At 44.6% G+C, this 23,725-nt stretch overlaps 2 protein-coding genes across 4 annotated transcripts; one reads left to right on the top strand and one right to left on the bottom strand.

The window, feature by feature from the left end:
* The first annotated feature begins 136 nt into the window (after positions 1-136).
* Positions 137-8,965, top strand: pdia6 (protein disulfide isomerase family A, member 6). The gene is made up of 13 exons (XM_060041119.1): positions 137-280; positions 850-991; positions 1,355-1,412; positions 2,101-2,227; positions 3,155-3,261; positions 4,230-4,387; positions 4,919-5,033; positions 5,456-5,596; positions 6,266-6,347; positions 6,645-6,717; positions 7,099-7,257; positions 7,711-7,807; positions 8,335-8,965. The coding sequence occupies exons 1-13, from the start codon at positions 262-264 to the stop codon at positions 8,404-8,406; spliced, it is 1,350 nt and encodes a 449-aa protein (XP_059897102.1). The 5' UTR covers positions 137-261; the 3' UTR covers positions 8,407-8,965.
* hpcal1 (hippocalcin-like 1) lies at positions 8,883-18,531 on the bottom strand. 3 transcript variants are annotated; one of them, XM_060041121.1, is made up of 5 exons: positions 18,453-18,531; positions 17,674-17,740; positions 11,811-12,411; positions 10,334-10,439; positions 8,883-9,835 (listed from the first exon to the last, which is right to left on the bottom strand). In XM_060041121.1, exons 3-5 carry the CDS (start codon positions 12,186-12,188, stop codon positions 9,738-9,740), a joined length of 582 nt encoding a protein of 193 aa, XP_059897104.1. In that variant the 5' UTR covers positions 12,189-12,411; positions 17,674-17,740; positions 18,453-18,531; the 3' UTR covers positions 8,883-9,737. The 3 variants fall into 3 exon arrangements, with proteins under 3 accessions (XP_059897104.1, XP_059897105.1, XP_059897103.1); XM_060041122.1 differs by lacking the exon at positions 18,453-18,531 and having other exon boundaries at positions 11,811-12,208; positions 17,674-18,025; XM_060041120.1 differs by lacking the exon at positions 18,453-18,531 and having other exon boundaries at positions 17,674-18,002.
* Between the last annotated feature and the right edge of the window lie 5,194 nt (positions 18,532-23,725).

A 23,725-nucleotide genomic window follows, 5' to 3' on the forward strand; every position in this document is an offset into this window, starting at 1 on the left:
TTTGTTTCAACTATAATTCGGTATTTTTTTTATTCTGTCGCCCATCCATCCATTCATAGACGCGCTCGTGTCGGGTTCCTCTCCTCCTATATACCGGTAGTGAAACTACACGGCGCTCAGTGATTGGCCCGACAGGAGCGTCGCCGCTGACGAACCAATCAGCGCGGGCCACGGTAAGACTTCGCCTTCTACTTTTCAGGCGGCGCCGCTCAGAGGAGCTAACAGAGAGAGGAGCAAAGAGAGAGACTAACTTGCTGAACCATGGGCTCACTTTTAATTGGTAAGAAAATGCACATGTACTATCCGGTTTAATATTTATCATTAGTTAAATCCAGAGAAAATGGTTTGTGGGTTAAATGTTGTCGTGGTTTTAGGATAAGCAGCGATTGGGCGACGTTTCTATCGGCCCTGCGGTACAGCAGTGGGTTCATAGTGAAAACTATACGGGTTTGGCTGACTCTTTTGTCCCTTAACTTATTGAATATGCTCTAACTTGCTGTGTTTCCCGTATTGTGACGATAGAATCGTTCATAGTGATACTTATCTGCATACTTGTGCAGATGTACAGGCACATCGCTTGTTGTGTGGGGTTGCATTGTGTGGGTTTAACACTGCCGTTGTATGTTGTACACACCTTTCTGTGCGTCTGTCCTTCCCCTGGACTTGGTGGTGCAGGTGTACTGGGCTTTACACTGCTGTTGTAGACACCTATGTGTTCCTCTCCTTCACCTTGGCGTGGTGGTGCAGATGGCCAGATGTACTTAGCGGCTGCATTGTGTTGGCCTTACACCGCTGTTGTGTACATCTTTCTGTGTTTCTGTTTTTCCCCGCGGCGCGGTGGTGCTGCAGGTGTACTGGGCTGCTCTCTGGTGCTGGCCGTCAGCGGGTTCTACTCGGCCAGGGACGATGTGGTGGAGCTCAACCCCTCCAACTTCAACAAGGAGGTGGTCCAGAGCGACAGCCTGTGGCTCATTGAGTTCTATGCGCCATGGTGAGCCCATATGTGTAACCTTACTGTGTGACCGTCATAACAATCATACCATTACACAAAGCTATGTGCATATCCCTGTTAACCAATAAGCTGGTTGTTAGTCACACTGTGCATATATTGTAAGTGCGGCATTGTATACACAAAGGTTGTAAAGACAACATGCATTGCTCACAGCTAACAACCGTAACATGTTAATGCAGGATACTTGTCCGTCTAAAGATGAATGGCACCCAACAACACAGCAGCCGTTATGTTATTTGTATTGGTTGAACCTGTTGATGTCCGTTGATCGGAACCCCGGCGTACATTTGATTCATTGTTCACCATCAGTGACTGACACGCAGCTTGCTCTCCTGGTTGCAGGTGTGGCCACTGTCAGAGCCTGACGGCGGACTGGAAGAAGGCGGCCACCGCCCTCAAGGTAAACACAAGGGTCACGGTGCCCTTTTCAGATGGTTACACATCTGATGGTGATGATATCAAACATGTTGACCAACTGTGTAGCAGCTATCTTTCATGTTGGAGTTTTTCGCTCTGTTCATTCCTGGCTCTATATGTTTTCAGGCGTTTGTCATAGATGTTTAGTAAGAGTAGCTGTTTATCTGCCTGCTGTTGCAAGCCTCGCTGGCTGTGTCCGATTGGGCATTATGATAAAAAAGTCTGCATCCTCAGTAGTATTGGACAGTAGGTGTAAATATAACCCTAGTATCCATCCCCCAGTTTAGTTTTTAAAGAACATCATGATTGCTTGTGTCAAGAAGATCACTCAACAGCCACATATGCTACGCATTGCTCCATGGATGGCTCACAAAGAGCTTATTTAAATATCATTATTTAAATATCACACTTTAATTTTGCGTGGGCAGGTTCAGCACTTCAAGCAAATGGAACCACAAGAATATTAATGTTTTCATACACCACTGTTTGTTTTTGTACACAGTAGTCATAGTAGTCCAAATAATTGTAGTAGGTGTAACTCTTATTACTTGTTATTAAATAAAAAATACACGTATCACACCATACATCTTTTATTACAGAAAACACAATGGGCCAGATGAAGGAATTTGAATTCCACTGAGTGAGTGTGTTTGCTCCACCCGTGTCTCCAGGGTATTGTGAAGGTGGGGGCTGTGGATGCTGACCAACACAAGTCCCTGGGCAGCCAGTACGGGGTCAGGGGCTTCCCCACCATCAAGATCTTTGGAGCCAATAAGAACAAGCCGGACGACTTCCAAGGTGAGCTGCACCCGATGGCTTTGATGAGTTGTTTTTGCTAGCTTTGGTCTGTGATTGGTCAGTTGAAACCCCTTGCCTTAGTGAAGTGGCCCCTGTGTGAGGAACCTTTCGCCAAAACAAATGATCTTGAGAAAGTACAGTCTTACTTTGACATGGACTTGACCTGCATAAAGCTTCCAGTGTAGTCCCCATGATGATGCATGCGTGAATTGCTCGGACATGTCGCGCAGACGCGCATGGCCATGGCATTTAAAGCTGCCCTTTCTTCCTAACGTTGGTGTGGACGCACAGTTCACGCACACTCTGCCCGGAGCTTCAGAATCTCTGAGATGTGTGACATGCGACAAATCGCCGTATGAACTATGAGTGACGGTCGAGTTGATGTCATTTTGATTTGAGCAGCCGTAGTCAGTTCACAGGGGTGCTATGAATAAGGGTTAGGTGGACGCATGTTTGCATAGATTTTACTGCTTGCTAGTGAGGATTCTTAGACCTACTTGACTGGACGTAAATGGTATTTCAAGTGTGAGGGAACCCCCTGTTTCAGAGGGTTACCTGAAACAGGGAACACTGCGTTTAGAAAAAGGTGTGTTCTAGGAAGGAGAGGGGACTTGTTATCACTGGATGTGACCTGTGGCCACCCAGTGATATTTTATAAGGACAATGAGCGATGTTGAATACGAAATGAATCACACACTTAGCCTTATACTACTACTACTAAGTGTCCCAGACATGGACATCAAAATCCACCAAACTAGTCGTAGCAAAGGGCCATTTGCTACACACCACCTAGTTGGCTGCCACACTCTAACTACGTGACTTTTAGTGGGCTCTTTTTTTGTTTGTGTCATAACTTTATGGCTCCCACAGTCTGGTGAAATGCTGTCCTCTAACCTCTGCCCCCCCCCTCCCATCCCCTCCCTCCAGGCGGACGGACCAGCCAGGCCATCGTGGAAGGAGCCATGACCGCGCTGCGCTCCCTGGTGAAGGAGAGGCTCAGCGGCAAGTCAGGAGGTTCTGACTACAGCCGACAGGTACAGCCCCCCCGGCACAGCCCAGCACCAGGGGGTGTCTACAGGACAGTCCGACCAATAACCTTATAGTGCTGATTCCTCAAGGGACTCTGCAGTCTGACGTCTTTTCACTAAGTTGTTAAGCATTGTTTCGATTTGATCTTCCTGTAAAATAAAAGGAGATCAGCATGTTTTTGATGTAAGTAGCCGAGAGCTTTATGTCATGAACATGACACAAACGGAGAGGTCGTGCATCACAGAACATAGATGGACCGCCCGTCCTAAAGAGGCATATAGATCAATCATAACCAACAGAACACACCAACCTCCCTCATAACACACACTCTAACCCCCCTCATAACACACTCCAACCTCCCTTATAACGCACACTCCAACCTCCCTCATAACACACACTCCAACCTCCCTCATAACACACACACCAACCTCCCTCATAACACACACCAACCTCCCTCATAACACACTCCAACCTCCCTCATAACACACACCAACCTCCCTCATAACACACTCCAACCTCCCTCATAACACACACTCCAACCTCCCTCATAACACACTCCAACCTCCCTCATAACACACTCCAACCTCCCTCATAACACACACACCAACCTCCCTCATAACACACACCAACCTCCCTCATAACACACTCCAACCTCCCTCATAACACACACCAACCTCCCTCATAACACACACCAACCTCCCTCATAACACACTCCAACCTCCCTCATAACACACACCAACCTCCCTCATAACACACTCCAACCTCCCTCATAACACACACCAACCTCCCTCATAACACACTCCAACCTCCCTCATAACACACACACCAACCTCCCTCATAACACACACCAACCACCTCCCTCATCACACACACTCCAACCTCCCTCATAACACCCACTCTGATTAGTCACTTTGGTGAAAAGCGACGGCGGACTGACTCATTGATAAATGGTGTCTTTGTGTGTGTCCTCTAGAGCGGTGGTGGTGGTGGTGGTGGTGGTGGTGGAGGTGGAGGAGGCAGCACCAAGGATGTGGTGGAGCTGACCGACGACAACTTCGACAGGCTGGTGATGGAAGGCGACGCCGTGTGGCTGGTGGAGTTCTTTGCCCCGTGGTGTGGACACTGCAAGAGGTACGGCTCTGTGCCCCGTCCCTTTCTAACTCCTCAAACACACACACGCGCACATGCAGATACATTCACACATACACACAGGCACACACACTCATGCAGATACATTCATACACACAAACACACACACATACCCAGATAAGCACACACACACACACACGAAGATGCACGCACTCGCGCAGATTAACACACACAAGGCTACTCTTGCAAATGATCACAGGTACTTTTAGGGTTCAGCGTTAGAAATGGAGGAGTTTGTACTATGTAACTGCATTGGAGCGTGGCAATAAAAGTCAAAGATAGCTATCAGTAAAGTAATGACTCAAACAGCATTCGCATTTCCAGATGAATCTGGTTTTGTGGCTTTTTATAGATCCACAGTCAAATCAAATGGCTTTAGTCTTGATAATGATGTTACTTAATTGGAGGGCTACTTAGGGAACGCGTGTTAAATCACCTGGTCCTATGTCAGTGCCCATGTGTGGCCCGCGCCGTGTAGCCTTTGAGCCCTCCTCACCACGGTGTTGTGTGCAGCCTGGAGCCGGAGTGGGCGGCGGCGGCCAGCGCGGTGCAGGAGCAGACCAAGGGGAAGGTGCGCCTGGGGGCGGTGGACGCCACCATCCACCAGGGGGTCTCCAGCCGCTACGGGGTGAGTCCACCTTCTCCAGTCCACTGTGGGCCGCGTTCCTGATCCATGGGCAGTTGGGACAAACTATTTCCCACGGGTTTCATGACGTACTGTATTCTGAACCCGATGCCATGCAGAGTAAATGGAAAATCAGAAGCGTGTACATGGGGCTCAAACGACCCACCGCCATGTTCTGGGCTTGTTTAGTTCTTAAAACCCAACTGATGGATGTATATTAACGATCAATGGCTTGAGGACACGCGAGAGCATGCGAGGTGTGTCTAAAGAAGACTCTGAGGGTCACCTGTCTCTATCTGTAGATCTATAGATTTACCATAGGTCTAACAATCGATCTTCCACTAACCACCACTTCATATTTGTTGATGCCCCCGTTTAGAGATGACGTTATAATGTGTCCATTGTTTCTGTCGTTGTGTGTCTAGGTCCGAGGATTCCCCACCATCAAAGTGTTCCGTAAAGGGGAGGAGCCTGAGGACTACCAAGGGGGGCGTTCCCGGGGTGACATCATTGCCAGGGCGCTGGACCTGTTCTCTGACAACGCCGTTCCTCCTGAGCTAATGGAGGTGTGTGTGTGTGTGTGTGTGTGTGTGTGTGTGTGTGTGTGTGTGTGTGTGTGTGTGTGTGTGTGTGTGTGTGTGTGTGTGTGTGTGTGTGTGTGTGTGTGTGTGTGTGTGTGTGTGTGTGTGTGTGTGTGTGTGTGTGTGTGTTATTGTATTGTATTTTTGTTTTTTTATTTTAAGTCTTCATAGTATCTTTTATTTTGGTATCCCCTGTGGTAACCCGGTGCTCGGTTGGGCCAGGTTCCACGGATGAACGACACTTTTAGCGTGCGGATACGCCGTTAAAGGCATTTATTTACAATCAACTTAAATCAAACAAGGAGCTCGCAGTCTCTAGGGCCTCCGTGGGCCTCTAGCCTCTAGCCTCTCCCGGACACGAGCACTTCCTCCTTGCTCCCGTGCTGTGCTGTGCTGCCCTGGACCTCCTTTTAAGATGGCTCCTCTGCCACCGGCCAGGTGTCCACCAATCACCCTGATTGGGGAGGCGAAAGGGATGCTCAACGTCGCCGGCTGGTGGGTGGGGGGTGGTATACCCCGTCCTTCACGGTCCCTCTGGCCCGTCCAGGCCGAGGTTTACGTGGCGGGATGCCACACCCCCTGTATTGCAGTTGATTATGGATATTTGGGTTGGGTATTTGAATTGAGCGACAACCAAATTGTTGTGTGTTTCAGATCCTCAGCGAAGACAGTCTGAAGACCTGTGTGGACAGCCAGCTGTGTGTGATTGCTGTGCTGCCACACATCCTCGACACTGGTCAGCAACACCTCTCCCCTCGTTCCCCCCTTTCTTTTCGGCATGCTACTTAACTGTATAGTTCCATTTTTTTATGTGAGCCTTGAGCAACAAAGTTATACTACTTTATAATCAGTTGTTTTTCAACTGGGTACTATTTAGAATTAGTCCCTAAGCTGTATCCCTAGCAAAGAGAAGGCAAGGTTTTAAGCCGTTAAAACAAAAAAAATCTTGTACTGTGTCCTCCTATATATATAATACATCATCTGTATGTAAAATCCCCTCTGTGGTCCTCATGCATGTGTTTCCTCCCAACAGGTGCGTCCGGGAGGAAAAGCTATCTGGAGGTTGTGATGAAAATGGCTGACAAGTACAAGAAGAAGATGTGGGGGTACGGTCCTTCTTTTCGTTGTATTCGTTCCTATCAATAACTCCAACATAATACAGCCAGAGACTCAAGACTCGCGTGTTAAGAGTTCACCTGGACTCTGCATAGCCTTCTCCCTAACCCCCAACCGCCCCTTCTCCACCCTTGCTCTCATAAAAACATCCCATTTACGCACTGATTGTATGTTGTGTGCCCTGGCACATAATGTACCCACTTATTGTATTTTGTACGGCCTGGCCCTTAATGTATACACTCTTATCCTATCTATCTTTTTTGTATACGGGGAATGGGTTAACCTAACAATTGTGAGTGCTTTGGATGAAATCAAGTTTATCAAGAAATAAAGTTCATGTTCACTTACCCCCACCCGTGCCGTGTCCGTAGGTGGCTGTGGACCGAGGGCGGGGCCCAGATGGAGTTGGAGAATGCTTTGGGAATCGGAGGGTTCGGCTACCCAGCCATGGCTGCCATCAACGCCCGCAAGATGAAGTATGCTCTGCTCAAGGGCTCATTCAGCGACAGCGGCATTCACGAGTTCCTCAGGTAGGGGGCGCTACCGCGCTGCTTATTAATCTCCCCTGGCTCCCAGAAGTGATGGCCACTGAAGGGAACAGGGGGCACAATTAGAGAACAGACTGCCTTCAATCAAAGACAATTCTCTAATATGGCAACATGTTGGACAAATAAAGCTTTTAAACTTGAACTTCGAACCTTGCTTTCCTTCCGGTCTGACTACAGTCAGAAAGAAATGTGCACCCTGTTCACTTCAGTGGCCGCCACTTCTGGGTGACTCTCACCCTGTTCACTTCAGTGGCCATCACTTCTGGGTGACTCTCACCCTGTTCACTTCAGTGGCCATCACTTCTGGGTGACTCTCACCCTGTTCACTTCAGTGGCCATCACTTCTGGGTGACTCTCACCCTGTTCACTTCAGTGGCCATCACTTCTGGGTGACTCACCCTGTTCAATCATTGCTAATTATTATTATTTTTCCAGGGATCTCTCTATGGGTCGTGGTTCCACGTCAACAGTTGGGGAGGGGGCGTGGCCCAAGATCACAACGGTAGCGCCTTGGGACGGCAAAGACGGAGAGGTAGGTGGACCAATGGGGAGAGAACTACTGGTTTACTGCCACTATTTATGACTGCTACTTATGTTTTTATGGCAGTGGTGTGCTTCTGCACACCAGCACATTACTCTAGCAAAAAAGTAGTATGTAGTAAAAATAATATTTATTTAATTTTTTACGACCACACACTCTGCGACCCATTCAGAACAAGTCTTTCGGGTAGCCACCATTTGAGAAGCTGGTCTACTTATTCATTGTGGGAACGCAAGTGTTTTTGGAAATCCAAAACGTTCGAAAACCAACAACCTACATGATCTCCTCTTTGTTGTAGGCTATCAATGTGTAACTAACTTTATTTCAGAAAACGTGAACAATATATTTAATTGATATAATTTTTTCTTTGGGGTCGAGCAAAGTATGTAAGAGTCAAAATTATTCTGATCTCCAAAGAACCCAAAATGTTCTGCTCCCAACATTGGCTGTGTGAACCCCAACCTGAAGTGAGGTACCAAAGAGTCTGTCATGTCACCCTCTGCCCCCCCCCCCCCCAGCTTCCTGCGGAGGAGGAGTATGACCTCAGTGATGTTGACCTCGACGACGTCTTCGAGAAGACCGAGTTATAAGTCCGCGCTCCTGGCTGCGGCCCACCTGGCCCTGCTCTCCATCCAGTTTGTTCCAGTTTGTTTTTGGTCGGGGTCCCGCCGTACCCCCTACCCCAACACCACCATATTCCCTGGAGAGACGCCGGTGGGAATGGAAAACCCCTGCCGTTCCTCACGTCACCCTTGTCAGACACTTGGTGGGGGTCGAGACTCCACCTCACGGACCTGCTGAAGAACTACATAATCACACAGTCGCCCTCCTAGGTGGAGGAAGAGGATGGATCTGACCAGCCTCTTCCCCTCTCACTGCCCCCCCGCTTTATGCCCACCTTTCCAAACAGCAATTTTTGTAAAACATTTGAATAATTATCTACCATGAGTTTATGTCCAGCCTGATATGAATTTAGGTTTTGAGTGAGTCGCTTGCTTTTGTTTTAACGACCGGAGGAGAGTGCTCCGTCCGGGACTGAAAGGTGGGGTTATGTGGGACGTCTGTGTAGATTTTTCTTACACGACTTTATTTCAATTGTGTGAAAACAAAATGACATTTTTGTTACAAAAATAAAAAGGAATAAAAACATGCTTCCACATTTCATATAAACGGAAAAATTAAAATATCTGTAAATGCTGCAGTCGCAGTTACAGAGCGCATGCAAATACCAAAGGCAAAGAGAGCAACTACTGACCAATCACGGCCCTTGTAGTTCCTGCTGATACACTCATCTCAAAGAGCTTCTACTAACGCCATCTAACGTTCAGTCAATCAGGGCTCCTCTTAGTTGAATCATATAGTCATAATACTTGCATTGTACTGTAAATACATTCTGAACAGTACAAATATTTATCCAAGATGGCACTTTAAAGCAGGAGAAAATATCTCAAGGAAAGGTATCGGGGGTAAGAAAAGGTTCCAATAGACCAAGCATGTAATAGCCCAACAGAGAGATGGAAAGGAGAGCAATATTAATACAGCATAGATAAATATATCGTCATGTAAACATTAAGACATGCGGTGACATTTATCAAGGGTACGCCATTAAACTGTCCTCTGGTCCTATGTGTGTTTATGTGGACCAATTTATTCTGTTTAAACAGCGGCCGAGGATTACCCTGGACATCGTGTGGAGCATGGAGACCAAATACTGGCAGAGTCTTCTGTCTCGATGCGTATCACTATGGACGTGTCTTATTGTGTGTGTGTGTGTGTGTGTGTGTGTGTGTGTTAGTGACCTCCGGTCAGCGGTGCCCAGTACACAAAGAGGAAGACATCAATCCCACGATGTTATGCTAGTGGGACTGAGAAGGGGACTTTCTTTGACCGTGTGTGTGGACCATCAAGCTCTCTAGTGTCTTCAGAATTGGCGAGACGTCCCCTGGTCGGACTGCAGCAGCCTGACGATGGAGGGGTCGCTCTTGGCACCTTTGATGAACTCCTCCAGGGACAACCGCCCTGTGGGGCACAACCTAGTTTACTCCACTGTACATCATATTGTTTGTACATTATATTGTACATCATATTGTGTGGATTGGACACAACTGTCCAATGCACTGAAAATGATACAAAGAATTTTGTTTCAGGTTATTCAACTTCACAACCATATGGAGTTCCCAATGTGCCCATTGGACTGCTTATTGCAAAACAGTGGGCAGGTTATCGTTAACCAATAGGTTAACAGTTATTTGAAATTTGCCATCACTGAGCACAGTAATGACTTACTGTTACATAAAGATGTGACCAAATAATATTGCTGGTAAACAATAAAGATATTATTTTGGATTCGTAAAATCTATAACTAAATCTATAACTATTTGTATCCCTGGTAACCCGTAAAGGTATCTTTTTGCCCTTCTTGTCAACGATAGGCTGATGGGCCCCTTCTTACTTGTCTTCCATCTGAAGTACACTTCTATGTGTATTTTTATATGTACAACCTGGCATCAGCCTCACCGTCATTGTCAGTGTCCATCTGTCGGAAGATCTTGTCCGTCCGTTTCTCCGGTGTTGATTCATCCTCGGGCATCTTCATCACCGATGACACCATCTTGTAAATCGCCTGATTGGTTGGGGAAGGAGGTAAGGAGTGGTTAATTAATATGTTAATAGACGAAAGAAAACCTAGATTTATTCTGTGTACCCAAAGTGTTTCTTTAAAAGGTGCTATGGCATGCCACCAGGTGTGTGATTAGCCGCTACAAGCCGTTTTGGAAATCTGCCCCTTATGACATTACAGGTGGGACTGTCCACCTAGATGTGTGACGGATAGATGAGCAATGTTTGCTTCAGTCCACTGGGTAGGCTGGCTGATCTATCCAGTACACATCTAGGATATGACATCACAGGTGGACACGCCCACCTGTGATGTCATAAGGGGCAGATTTCCAAAACGGCTTGTACCAGCTAATCACACCACACCTGGTGGCATGCCATGGGACCATTAACTATTTTGATCAATTACCAATCAAGTTAATATAGATTCTTATTTCTTTAGCATTACTATGCAAACAGAATGGTTTTCAAATCCCTTTGTTTTCAGTTATTCACTCTGCCATGAATGTAGATTACTTATGTGACGACTAGCTCCAAAGCTCTGTTTGTGGTGGTTGGTTTACTGGGATGTGTGAACGTCTGGCCTGCCTAAATTGAATGCTAGAACTAACAAAAGCATCTATACCCGACAGGGGGTCGCTGTTTCTTCACATTCGTCTGTACAAACACAACCCACTGAGCCAACATTCATGTGGAAAAAGCTGCTCAGTCCATCCTATTTGCAGAGTAAATATAGCCACACGCTGATAAGAGAAGTAGGGGAAAATAGAGAAGGCTGCCTACTTACAGTTGGATTACTTACAATGATTTCTGTAACACTAAAATATAATATAAGTTGTACTGTTGTAAGTTGTACTTCCAAATTCAACTTAAACAACATCTTTCTTTGAGATCTGGATGATGATAATGTTAAGTGGATGTGTCATCATTCCAAATCTGACTATTTAAAGGTGCTATGTGTTAGATTATCAAGTATTATATAATCCACCCTTTTAGTTAAGCACAAAGTAGTAAGCAACAGAATGTGAAGAAAAAGTTTGGATGTTATGCCAAAGGAATTTATGTTTTGTGTTGGAGAGATAATTACTATATATAATAATAACAATAATTTATAGTATCGCTATTATTGAATGGCGGCGAAAGGTAGGGATTTAGGGAGCAGAGAAGTGTTGTTTAGATAACATTTTTTCCTTATTAGATCCACTTTCTCTCTTCTCATCATTCCATTCACCTGATCGCCTCAGGGCAACAAAGATAATTCAAGACCTCCAGTGAATAACCACTTACGACCACAATCCGGTACTCTCTCTGTCACACGATTAAACATCAGAGCGGCCAATTAAAACGTGAGGAGAGGAGAGAGCTGGACCACACCCACCTGGACGATCTCCAGCATCTCGGCCCGGCTGATGTAGCCGTTCCCGTCCAGGTCGTACATGCTGAAGGCCCAGCGCAGCTTCTGCTCCAGGCCGCCGCGGGACGTCACGCTCAGCGCGATGATGAACTCCCGGAAGTCGATGGTGGCGTCGCCGTTGGTGTCGAAGGTGCGGAAGACGTGCTCGGCGAACTTTGAGGCGTCGCCGTACGGGAAGAAGTTGGCGTAGATCTTCTTGAACTCGTCGACGGTGAGGTGGCCCGTGGGGCAGTCCTTGAGGAAGCCCCGGTACCACTCCTGCAGCTCGTGGTCCGAGAACTCGGTGTTCTCCCTCAGGTCGTTCAGGACCTCGGGCCGCAGTTTGCTGTTCTGCTTTCCCATGATGCCGCGGTGGCGGGCCCCTCGTATCGCACGCAGACGGACGGACACAGAGACAAACAAACAGGGAGACGGATGGATGGACCAGCTCTACCCGGCGTCTCTTTGTGCTGGCTGGCTTGAGCCCCCCCCCCCCCCCCACAACGACCCCTGTCCTGGGCGGTCCCCTGGCTCCTGGGCGGTCCCTTGGCAGCACGGGCCCCTGGCAGCATGGGCCCCTGGGCTCCTACAGGGGAGGAACACGCCTCATTACCTCCCTGCCCAAGGGGGTAAGACATCAAATATGCAGCAGCTCAATGATTCTGTTGTCATCCCTTGGCGTGACATTCATACTGTATACAAAACCTGTGCTCTAGATTCATCTAGCGTGGGAGACAAACTGGGATTTCGCTGAAACAATCGGATGAGGATAGACCAGATCTTCTCCATAAGGAGAGCGCAAGAAAGAGGGTGCGCAGTGGATCTCCATAAGTGTCCGTAGGGAGGGAAGGAGGAGTGCTAAAAACTGGACAATCTGCCTGAGAGCTCATATCGACCCATCGCTTCCATGCGGAGCGTGTCCTGGGGGCTCCGATCAGTCTCAATGGAGCCCGTTCCTCAAAGGTCAGGGAGAAGGCAGATGGCCATAGTAACCCGACTGGACTGCTCATTAAAGAGCACTGTGTACTTCTGAATGCATAAAAATACGTCCAACAATACAGAATTAGGGCATTTAGCAGAGGCTTTTGTCGAAAGCGACTTACAACCATTCATACACTCTTTCACACACCGACGGCGTAGACAACTCTGCAGGGCGACAGCCTTGATTTTTCAGAACTTAAAGTTGGGTGATGAGATCAGCGTACACGTCTTGCATCAAACAAAAAGGTCATTTAATAATATCTCTATCATACAAAGTAATCATTAAATACTGTATTTAGAATCGAAAATGCTTGGTTAGGAATGAAATAGATTGGAAGCCTTAATTTTTTTAATAGTATATATATAACATACTATATATATATATGTTCCATATACTTACATATGAATACATGTCTTTTGGTGTCAGACCGGATGTTTGTGTGGATACGAGGACACATGTAAACAGCTCATGCAGAAACCCGCCACAGGCAGCATATTAAATATTGCAGGGAATAGATTTCTATCAACACACCACCCGGAGATCTGGCTGCTAGTGCGTAGGTTGCTAAGGGAAGGCGTGCCTTTAATGTGTCCGTGAATCCACGTGTCTGTGTGTGTTTGTTTAGACATGAGTATATGATAGTGAAAACAATTAAAAGTAAAAGAGAGCTTCCTGTCTGCACCACATAGCAAAGTAGCTGCTGCTCCCTAACTTTTTCACATAAAGTTGTTAAAATATATTTTTATGACCTTGTGCTTTTATGATGTGTGTGAGACTGTGTGTGTGTGGGGGGGGGAGAGAGAGAGAGAGAGAGAGAGAGAGAGAGAGAGAGAGAGGGGGGGGGAGAGAGAGAGAGAGGGAGAATTGTATAGAGTAGGAATTTAATTGTAGATTAGAGAATAGGATTTTCGATGTGCGTGAAGTAATATATGAGAAATTACACATGAAATAATGTTGCTTTTACGAGTTAAAATGTACAAGTAAAAGTGTGAATCTTTGGAGTGACGCATTAAAAGCTAAGACGGCTTGCTTTAACCACCCCTTATTGAAATGTTACGAAAAGATATATAAGAGGGGCATCGATCTTCAGAGGGCGTACGCTGTTTTATAAAGGTGACTCACAGGCAACGTCTGTGAGCAAGGAGCACGAGAGAGAGAGAGACACACACGCACACTGCCTGGCTGAGACTGCTGGAAAGATGTTCATTCCAGCCTGAGATAAATATAAACACAGAAACACGCTCACACGCTTTCCTGCTGCGTAGACCACACCCATTCCATCCCTGCAGATGGGCGGATGAACTCAACATGCACATAAACACACCCTATCTGACCTAGCACTCAGCTATCGTTGGGCTAATGTTATTAAAACCACAGCATATTTTAAGCCCTAAAAAGCTGCTTCATTTAAACTTTAGGTACTCAAAAAGTCCACATGCTTAGATATTTATACAAACCACGTGGGAAGTGGAGACAAGCTAAAATCACAAAACCTATCACCGTTTAGTAGCATTTCAGACATTTTGAACTGAGACAGTTAGACAGAAGGTCATTCTTTAGGCCTGTCCCTTAAATCTGCACGCACAGACACACACAGACAAACGCACACCACCTTGCCTTTCCAACACTAACTCCGCCCTTCCAATATACAACAGGATGAGGTGGGCTTTCACTGCTTGGTCACGTAGGACTGACTTTTTCCAAGACCCCTCCCGCCTCCCCCCCCCCCACCCCCCCCCCCCCTCAAACCAAGGAGATCCCCTTTGACTCATATTTTCCATCCACACATCTGGTTCATGACCCCGCCGCCTCAGCAGGTAGGTCCCGTCATTACCGCAGGCGACACCCAACTAAAGCACGTGCTCCAGACGTCGAGTGAGGGACAGCAGAGAGGAGGCACAGAGCGAAGGCACGTCGGGGGGGGGGGGGGGGGGGGGGGGGGTGCCACGCACTGGAAAGAATGTTTCCACAGCTCGGACCCTGTGACGGTTCAAAGAGCTCAGGCTGAATGGTTCTCTGGCGAGGATCGGAAGAGACCATCTCGCTTCCCGAGGAGCTGTCACTGCGACTGCTGGATGTGTGTGTGTGTGTGTGTGTGTGTCGAAGCCTCATCTCTACTCATTATACACGTATGTGTGTATGGGGGTTGAAGTTTGTATCGTCTGTATCTGAGTCTGACCCACCCCCCACTTGGAGAACAATTCATCCACTCCCACTGGGAGACACCTGTGGAATCTGAAGCATTGAGCGGTGAGGTGACGTGGGAGGAGGGGGGAGGAGGGGAGGAGGGGAGGGGGAGGAGGGGGGCAGGATGAATGGGAGGGGGAGGAGGGGGGAAGTGATGAGGGAGGAGGGGGGAAGTGATGTGGGAGGAGGGGGGAAGGATGAGAGGGGGGGGGGGGGGTTTGTTTGACACACACCAGCCCTCTTTGAGAGATTGCTTTTTCCACGGCCATTGTTTGCGGTTGCCCTTGGTTAGCGCATCGCAGGGCCTCCATCTTGTACCCCCCCCCCCCTCCCCTCCACGCTCCCCCTCCCCTCCACACCTCATGATTGCACCACCTTTTCCAGGTGGAGGAGGGAGACGCAACGTAAAGGGGGGAGTTGGCTGTGGTGTTAACAAGAACGCTTCGCACACCACGGGTCCTTCTACACACTCAAATAACAGAGCTGGGTTCCTCGGTTTCCTGTTCACACTCGTGACTGCCACGGTTTTACTCACTCTTCTCACAATCATGACCAACACGGTTTAACTCACTCTTCTTCTCACACACATGACATCGAGTTTTAACTTACTCTTTTCACACTCGCGACGTCCCAGTTTAATTCAGCCTTCTCACACTCATGACCGTCACAGTTTAACTCACTCTTCTCACACTCATGACCGTCACAGTTTAACTCACTCTTCTCACACTCGTGACCGTCACAGTTTAACTCACTCTTCTCACACTTGTGACGTCACTGTTTAACTCACTCTTCTCTGTTCGACCTCCCCATGCCTTCTTCCTCTTTCATTTCTAGCACATTAGGGACGGCGTAAACAACTATTAGCTTTTGTTCTTTATCCCTCTTTGTACTCTTTGAGGTGTCTCATTAAATATGAATACCAAACAGGCCACTGAAGGAATTCACCGTTTGTACAACAGGTCATAAGCAACTATGTGTGTGGCTGGTCCATACGTGTGTAACAGAAGTTTTCAACTGACGATTTTTTTACACAGCTGTGTTTTGTTTCCAATTTTATTTTGAGCTCTATAACATTTTGCAAGGTCCAGACCTCGGAGAGCTCACAGATGGCTACGGGAATACACGTGCGCACAAATACAGAAACAAAACTTTTTATGTGGTAAATCATTCCCTATGTATTCCACCTACAACTGTATGTTGGTCAGGTAACAGGTGAGACTTGTTATTACAGTGTAACAGACATTAGAACAAAAAAGAGGGTAAAAGGTAAGCTGCTGGTATCAGAGAACCCATGGGATGTCAAATACACAGAGCCCTCTCTCTCTCTCTCTCTCTCTCTCTCTCTCTCTCTCTCTCTCTCTCTCTCTCTCTCTCTCTCTCTCTCTCTCTCTCTCTCTCTCTCTCTCTCTCTCTCTCTCTCTCTCTCTCTCTCTCTCTCTCTCATAACCTGAACAATAACAGCAAAACCAATCATGACGCGTTATCCGTTCCGTGCCTTCCCAGTGTAGTCTCCCAGAATAGAACTGGCACTGTGATGATGTCAGAGGTCACACTGAACATTTCCCATCGCCAGCTACTCGAAAACATATGTGCGAGTTCATATTATTCAAAGCGTCGGCGCGACGCATCCTCTGATAAGACCAATACAACGGCCCCACAAGGCCACTCCACATGGGCGCTGGTTCATGAGTCAGGGTGACGGGTTCGGATCCCGGGTCGGACCGCAGCGTTGGACCTCGTGCATCTGCAACCTGGTATCACGCGATTTCGTGCTCGTGCTCACAAAAATGTATGTATTGAATCGTGTCTCACTCCCAGAGCACGATTGTCCGACTTCTTTCGGAACACAGAAACGAACGAAATTGGCATCTGAGCCCTCTGGTTTCCATGTGAGGGCGGGAGTTGTCCAGAGTGGAAAACAGCGGTTTCAAGTTGTTTATGTGTGTATTTTTCACGAGCGCTGCCGCTTCCTTCCCTGGTTACCTTACCCCCTCCCCCTTGGATGTGGTACGAAGAGAAGGTTGTGGTGCTGTATGACTAGTCCCCTGACACACCAGTAGCCAAGGCAACAGGGTAGCTGTGCTTAGGGCTACACGATGCGAGGGAGGAAGGAGATGTAACCCTCTGAAGCACATGAAGAGCATGGAGATGGGATTTGCAATCTGTAGCCTACATAGTGCATGCTTATTTTCTTCTGCATCAAATAGCAGAGAGGGAGCTTATTTTTTTAACACCAGATCGTTATAATAATCTATTAGGCCTACTAACTATCATGACATTTCAGTTGTAATATTTGTTCTAATACAAATTCTTTCAAATTAAAAAAGGTACAAAGGTGTGAAATGTAATATATTTAAAATAGGCCAATAATAGGCTGTAGCAAATACTATGCTCATACGAGGTTCGGTCGTACCCAATAGCCTACTCATGCTTTTACCACACACGCCACCCCTGTAACGGGATCAAGTAGGCTAAACTCCTTCAGAAGGTGAATTAATAAAAGATCAATCTTGATTTGGTAAATCCTATCTACAGCTGTTTAACCTGTTAAGGTTTGACCCTGCTGCCTCGTTTTCTAAACAATGCTGCCAACTATGCAGTCTTTCAAGAAAGCGCACACCTTTTTGTAGAATCCCATGTTTAGACTAAATCAATCTGACTAAGTTAACAACAACTTACCTTTAGTAAACAGTGGGGTGCTGCTGATTATAAATCCGCATCGGCTGAGTATCCGCTAACCTCACTCCTACCAAAGGGTAGAAAGTGGAAAACAAGATCAGTATGAGTACGCCTTTACTTCAAGAGACTTTCGTTGGTTCGGGGAATTATAAATCGCTGACAATATTGTCTTCTTTTAATAATAATCCCTTCGGTAGTTTTCATTGCCAAAACATTTTCCACAGAAGCAACAGATGATTCGGTGGAAGATGTGGCACAGGACGAGGGGCTCGTTTTTCACTGGAGCCGCCCGGTTCAAGCGGGGGGTTTCCTTTTTTGTAAAAGCTTTAAATCGATAGGCTACTCCCTCGGATATTTAACGTACTAAATATAAATTGTAATTAAATTAGCTGTATATGAAACATAACAATTAGTCTAAGTATTGTAATCGCTTTTATGTGGCCCCTCGATTTTATTTCCAACCCCCCTCCCTCCCTCCCATGTGCTATGGACCAGTCCACAGTCGCTCCTTCGATCAGCTTGTTCAATTCCCCAGCGCCCTGAACTATCTTTACTTTAGCTGATCTGTGACGTGCCCCTCAACCCAAACCGTTGAAGAATTTTGTGTAGTAGGCTTCATTCGTTCATGCAATGGTTAATTGAAGAGGATAACGGCAGTCATTTAAAAAAATAGGCTTATTAGAAATCATTTTCTGATTGACCAACCATTATTTGCGCATCCAGCGTGGACTGTCCAAAATCATACACTTAATCATGAAAAAAATAAAAAGAATACTTACTTGGGTTTAACTGAGGTTGTGACGTTGAGGATAGGGAGGTTGTATGCCAGCGCTTAAGAGGTTGGATAAATAATTAACTTTGTGGATGTGTGTGCGTGGGTGTCCGCGCGTCAGTGTGCGCGCTCCTTCACGCACTCAGAGGCCATGTGTATGGCCCTCTGAAGCCTGACACCCGCTTCATGGCCTCGGTGTGTACAATACACATATATCCTCTTGCTGAAGATAGATGCTTCTCTAGTTGAAGTTTAAATTGTATTCGTCACGTGCACGATAACAACAGGAATATTTCTTCATGTCACGTATAATAATAGCATGTCTTTTAACGATGTATTTAATTGCAGAAGAGAAGTAAAACATCAGTGTTTTTGAAGTAGGCTATAGTATAGTTATGTCAGTACTTTAGCACGTTCACGATCATACACTTTCCAATACTTCCAGTAGAGGTCACTGAGGAGCTAAATCAGTAATGTAGCTACGTCAACACATCATACACTTTTAAATGTTTCCAGCAGAGGTCCCTAATCTCATACATTGCTGTAGATTGTACGGTTATTTGACTCTCATTCCAATCGTGGCCAACAGAAGCACCCCTTCACTCAGCCACCCACCGTCAGAGTTCACTGAGGAGTGTTCAACCAGCGTATACTCAAGTTATACCTAAACCGAGTTGCCTAAACACACATATATATTTATATTTATATATATATATTTTTTTTTCTTTTTACTTTACTTTATTTACTACATATATATGATATATAATTATGATATACTTATTTTACTTATTTGTACTTATCTTTATTTACTTTATCTTGCAACGTTTCTGCTATGTGGCTGTTGAGGAACCAAGCCTAATAATTTTACTCTTGTACTTGCACAATAATGTAATAAAAGTAATTCTGATTCTGATTTGTATTATATACTGAATCGATACAGGACATATAGAATACTGAGGAGGACCGTTCAGTCCTTTAAGTCGAAGCCACCTGTCAGGGGAACTCCTTCCAAATCGGTCCCAATTTTTATTTTCTTAATTTGTAAGATGAAACACAACTACCCCATGCATTCGAAAAAGATAAACGTATTTTATCTCCTCCGGTAATATAACAAACATTGTTCACAGCAGTAATTAACAGCTTCTGGGGGAGACTTCACAGTTATACTCTTTTTACTCGAATTCATAAATACTATTTATAAAAAACTTTGATTGTGTTTATTTATTTTTTGTGATACATTTTTTATTTTATGATTTATGCAACAAACAGATAGTGATTGTGTTTATTGAAGTCATCTTACATATTATACATATTCGTGGTTGATCTAGAGTTCTATCACACTTGGAAAGGACCTAGAGACGTGTTTTTATTTGTAAAAGGGCCTAAAGGGTTAGATTATAAATGAGGTGGTTCCAGCACAAACAGAATTAACATAATCCCTGACAAACAAAGCATAAGTGTGAGATCATGGGTTGGACGAGAAATCCTGACGGGGGGACGGGACGGGGGGGGCAACCCCTAGTGGCCATCTTTTTTCTTGGCTCATGATAGGCCTCTGATCTTTGTAAGGCCCGAACAAAAAATTGTCTTTGGCCTACGCCGATCAGGGGTCCAGTATTAAAAAAATATATATATTTGCTGCCATGATAGGGTTCAGCCCAGGTAAGCCCGTGCATTAAGGCGGCCTTGCTGGCGAGACCTAAAAGATGTCAGCCGTTGTGGAATTGGGAGCAATTGTCTACTTAAAATGAGGAGTGGTTTAATTGAAACACGAAATACGCTGACGATATCTGTAGTCAGAAACAATATATGGACACACTACATATTGATCTGTCTACCTTTCCATTGAACTGACTGTTGGACAATCCTCCCTCAAGGATACTACACAGACCACTGTCAATATTTGAAGAAGCCAGCAGGGTTTCCCAAGGTCCCTGAAAATAGAAGTTCTTTGACTTGGTGTGGTGGACTTTGATTATCAGTTTCCGTATCTCCATGGCTATAAGACTTTTATTTGATTTAACAGGATGACGACGTCCCATTAGGCCTGATCACGACAGGCTCTGTTTCTAGTGATATCCAATGTAATGAAAAAGGTGTCTGTCATGGATCCATACTGTTACATCCAATGGCATGGAGTGTGTAGAAAAGGGGTGTGATGAGACGACACAACAACAGTTGCAAGAACCTCAACAGCAGTACTATTTTTTTCATCCTTTTGTCCTTGTTAAAACCTACTTCCACAGATCCTATTTATTTCAAAAAGATTTAATTCAAGAGAAGAATGGATTTTATGTATTTTGTTGGGGTATGGCTAATAATTGTGGCTAGGAGCTACATTTTAGGACAATGACACACACTCAGGGAGGGTTTTAGTTTGAGTTTCATAACAATAATATTGAAATGTCATGATTTCTATATTACATTTATTTTATCGAATGCCACTGACCATAAGTGCGTTCCCCATAAGGATGCAACCGTGAAACTGAAATAAACATGCTTGTATATTATTGTTGTTTCATGTGCTACATTTTAGAAACAAGAGATAGAGAAATAGGTTTGAAAAAAAATTATATTGCTTTCATCACATATCTTGAATACAAAAAATTAATGCTAATAAACACTTATATGTTACACATTTTAGAATAACCACATATTTAAAGTCTTACTTCTAATAATATTCTGTCTGTCATGCATCTTAAAGTAACACAAAGTACAAAAAAGTAATCGGACAAGCTAAGTGGAACAGTGCTGCCTTCGTAGAATCACTAAAGTGTGTCATCAGACTGAAATAAGTACCAGATAAGATAATCTGGGGAACGATACTGACTCTATAGATAACATGCAGTCATAAAAATAAAACATGGTGAAAGTTAAGGTGGTTTTGGACATCACTTTTCTTATCAACCTGCAATGACCATATGAGATAATGTTGGGGGGACAGGGAGAAGCGGGGGGAGGGAAAGGGGGTGTTAGGGTTTTTTTTACAATCCTGGAATTAAATGATTGCGAAGATTTTTTGTTTTGTTTTGCAACTAATATATTTAGTAAAAGAAATCTGCATACATTTTTGGAGTCATAAAGTGTTTATGGCGGTGCATTTGGAGGTAATGGAAACATAACATAAGATAGTAACATGTGCAAGATAGTAACCCTAACCCTAACCCTCTTGCTCGTACAAAAGGAGATAAAGTGTGCACATTTTTATCAAGTTCCTCAAGACTCACCTGTATGCAACGGTATTCATGATGTCAGCCATGTCCCAGTATTTATTTTCCTTTTAATTGAACTAGAAGGCTCGTTCAATATACTATTTAAAGAACTGCACTTTTTATAGACTTAAATACGTTCTAATTGTGTCTGTGTGTCATACATTTTCAGTGTGAATGCAGCAGTAATTGAATGTTTTTTGCATAAAGAAGCTTCAGTATACATGTTATTGTTTATTAATAAATCTTCTAGTAATAGTAGTAGTAATATGGAAATATGTCGGTCTACAATTTTGCTTAAATAAATTTGAAAATGGTAAAATCATGCAAACAAAACCATGCATTCTTCGAAGGCTGGCAGAGTAGAATAAATTCAATGTAAAATATGTGTCCTTTGCTTGAGTGCTTATATAACGACATCAATGAGCACTAATGATTTGTCCTACACAGGGACCTTTACCCTGCGATAGACTTGCGCAAATAGAGAGGGCTAAGGCCTGGCTGGCTGTCTAGTCTGGCTTCTGGGTCATACAGTTTAAAGTCAATGACACAGTCACAGTCTGCCACTAATCACTCTATGTTGGTGACAGGGGATAAACCTGATTGGATCTCGTCTTAAGTATATGTATATAATCATAACTGTGCGGAAGACAGAGTATAGTTCAGTATGTTACCATCAGCACTTCAGTGAATGTAAATATTTACAACAAAAACTATTTCGAAAAAGGCTGTCCTTATTCCCTGATTGTGTCCAAGAGATTACTGGTCACCACCAGCCAGCCAACTCTGTCATGCCTTTGTCCTCTAAGATCAATGAAATATACTGTTAAAGAAGGTTTGCTAGAAAGACGTATATAGTATTTACATTTCGTTCCTGGGTTATTTTATAATTGTACTTATTTTCACTCACTTTCCTTTTAAAATTCTGTGTGATCTGCTCCAACGTTTACCTACATTTCCCAGAATAATTCCTCCGCACCCCTCCTTAGTGTGCTCAAAACTCAAGTGGTTGGATTGCGGAGGTAGAAGGCTTACATCATGCAGGATTTGGAGCCATTTGTGACTTTCCTCCTTCCTGGTGATGTTCATACCTGCTGTTGCAATGGCCGATTATTCACACAGTAAAGCAGAATACAATAGGACACAGGATGCAATGGAACTAATAAGCACAGCTTTTTGTATTCATTATTTATTTAATGAGGATAAGCAAGTGCAGACGAACGTTATTAAATGCATTTTTACAGAGAATGGCTTTTATTTCATAACGTTAACTACATTTGTACATGCAAAATAATGAACTTGCTGATATTTTGGACTCTGTCTATGACTATCACTGTAAATGCAAATACAAAAAAGGAGATAGACCTTTCTGCAGAGTTTTGCAATGGGGCATTACACAACTTTGGAGTGGACTAAATCTGACTAATGCAACACCAATTTGCAAGCACAGTTCTTTCTAGTTGGAATCAACTAAAAGATCCAATTCACCGAGCTCTGAGGGTGCACATGAGATGTTTAATGTGTTTTGTTGTTGACACAATAGCCAGGAGAGTACATTCATGTAACCTCTTTGACATTTCAATGTCACAATTCATGTTCCCCTCGTTTATACATTATGAGCCAGTTGAGCTTAAATCGGCGGCTGACTTTTAACTTAATTTTAAATGCACTAGTGAAACCATAAACTATTAAGTAAAGATTGAGCGAACTAAAAGCAGATATTGATATATAAATAGCAGCAGCAGCAATGTATGTGGGCAGAGCTACAAATTTACATACGACAACACAAATTGTATCTTTATTTAACCCACCCTGTGTAGGGCAAATCATTCGTTATATATCGTTATATAAGCAGCACTCAAGCAAAGAAATATTTTTACATTTAATGTATTCTACTCTACCAGCCTTCGAAGAATGCATGGTTTTACCATTTTCTAATTTATTTAAGCCATATTGTAGAGCTACATATATTACTACTACTTTTACTAGAATACTCATAATTTATTGATAAACAATAACATGTATACTGAAGCTTCTTTATGCAAAAATCATTTAATTACTGCTGCATTCA

This window comes from Gadus macrocephalus, chromosome 21, assembly GCF_031168955.1.
Source record: "Gadus macrocephalus chromosome 21, ASM3116895v1".
NCBI lineage: Eukaryota > Metazoa > Chordata > Actinopteri > Gadiformes > Gadidae > Gadus > Gadus macrocephalus.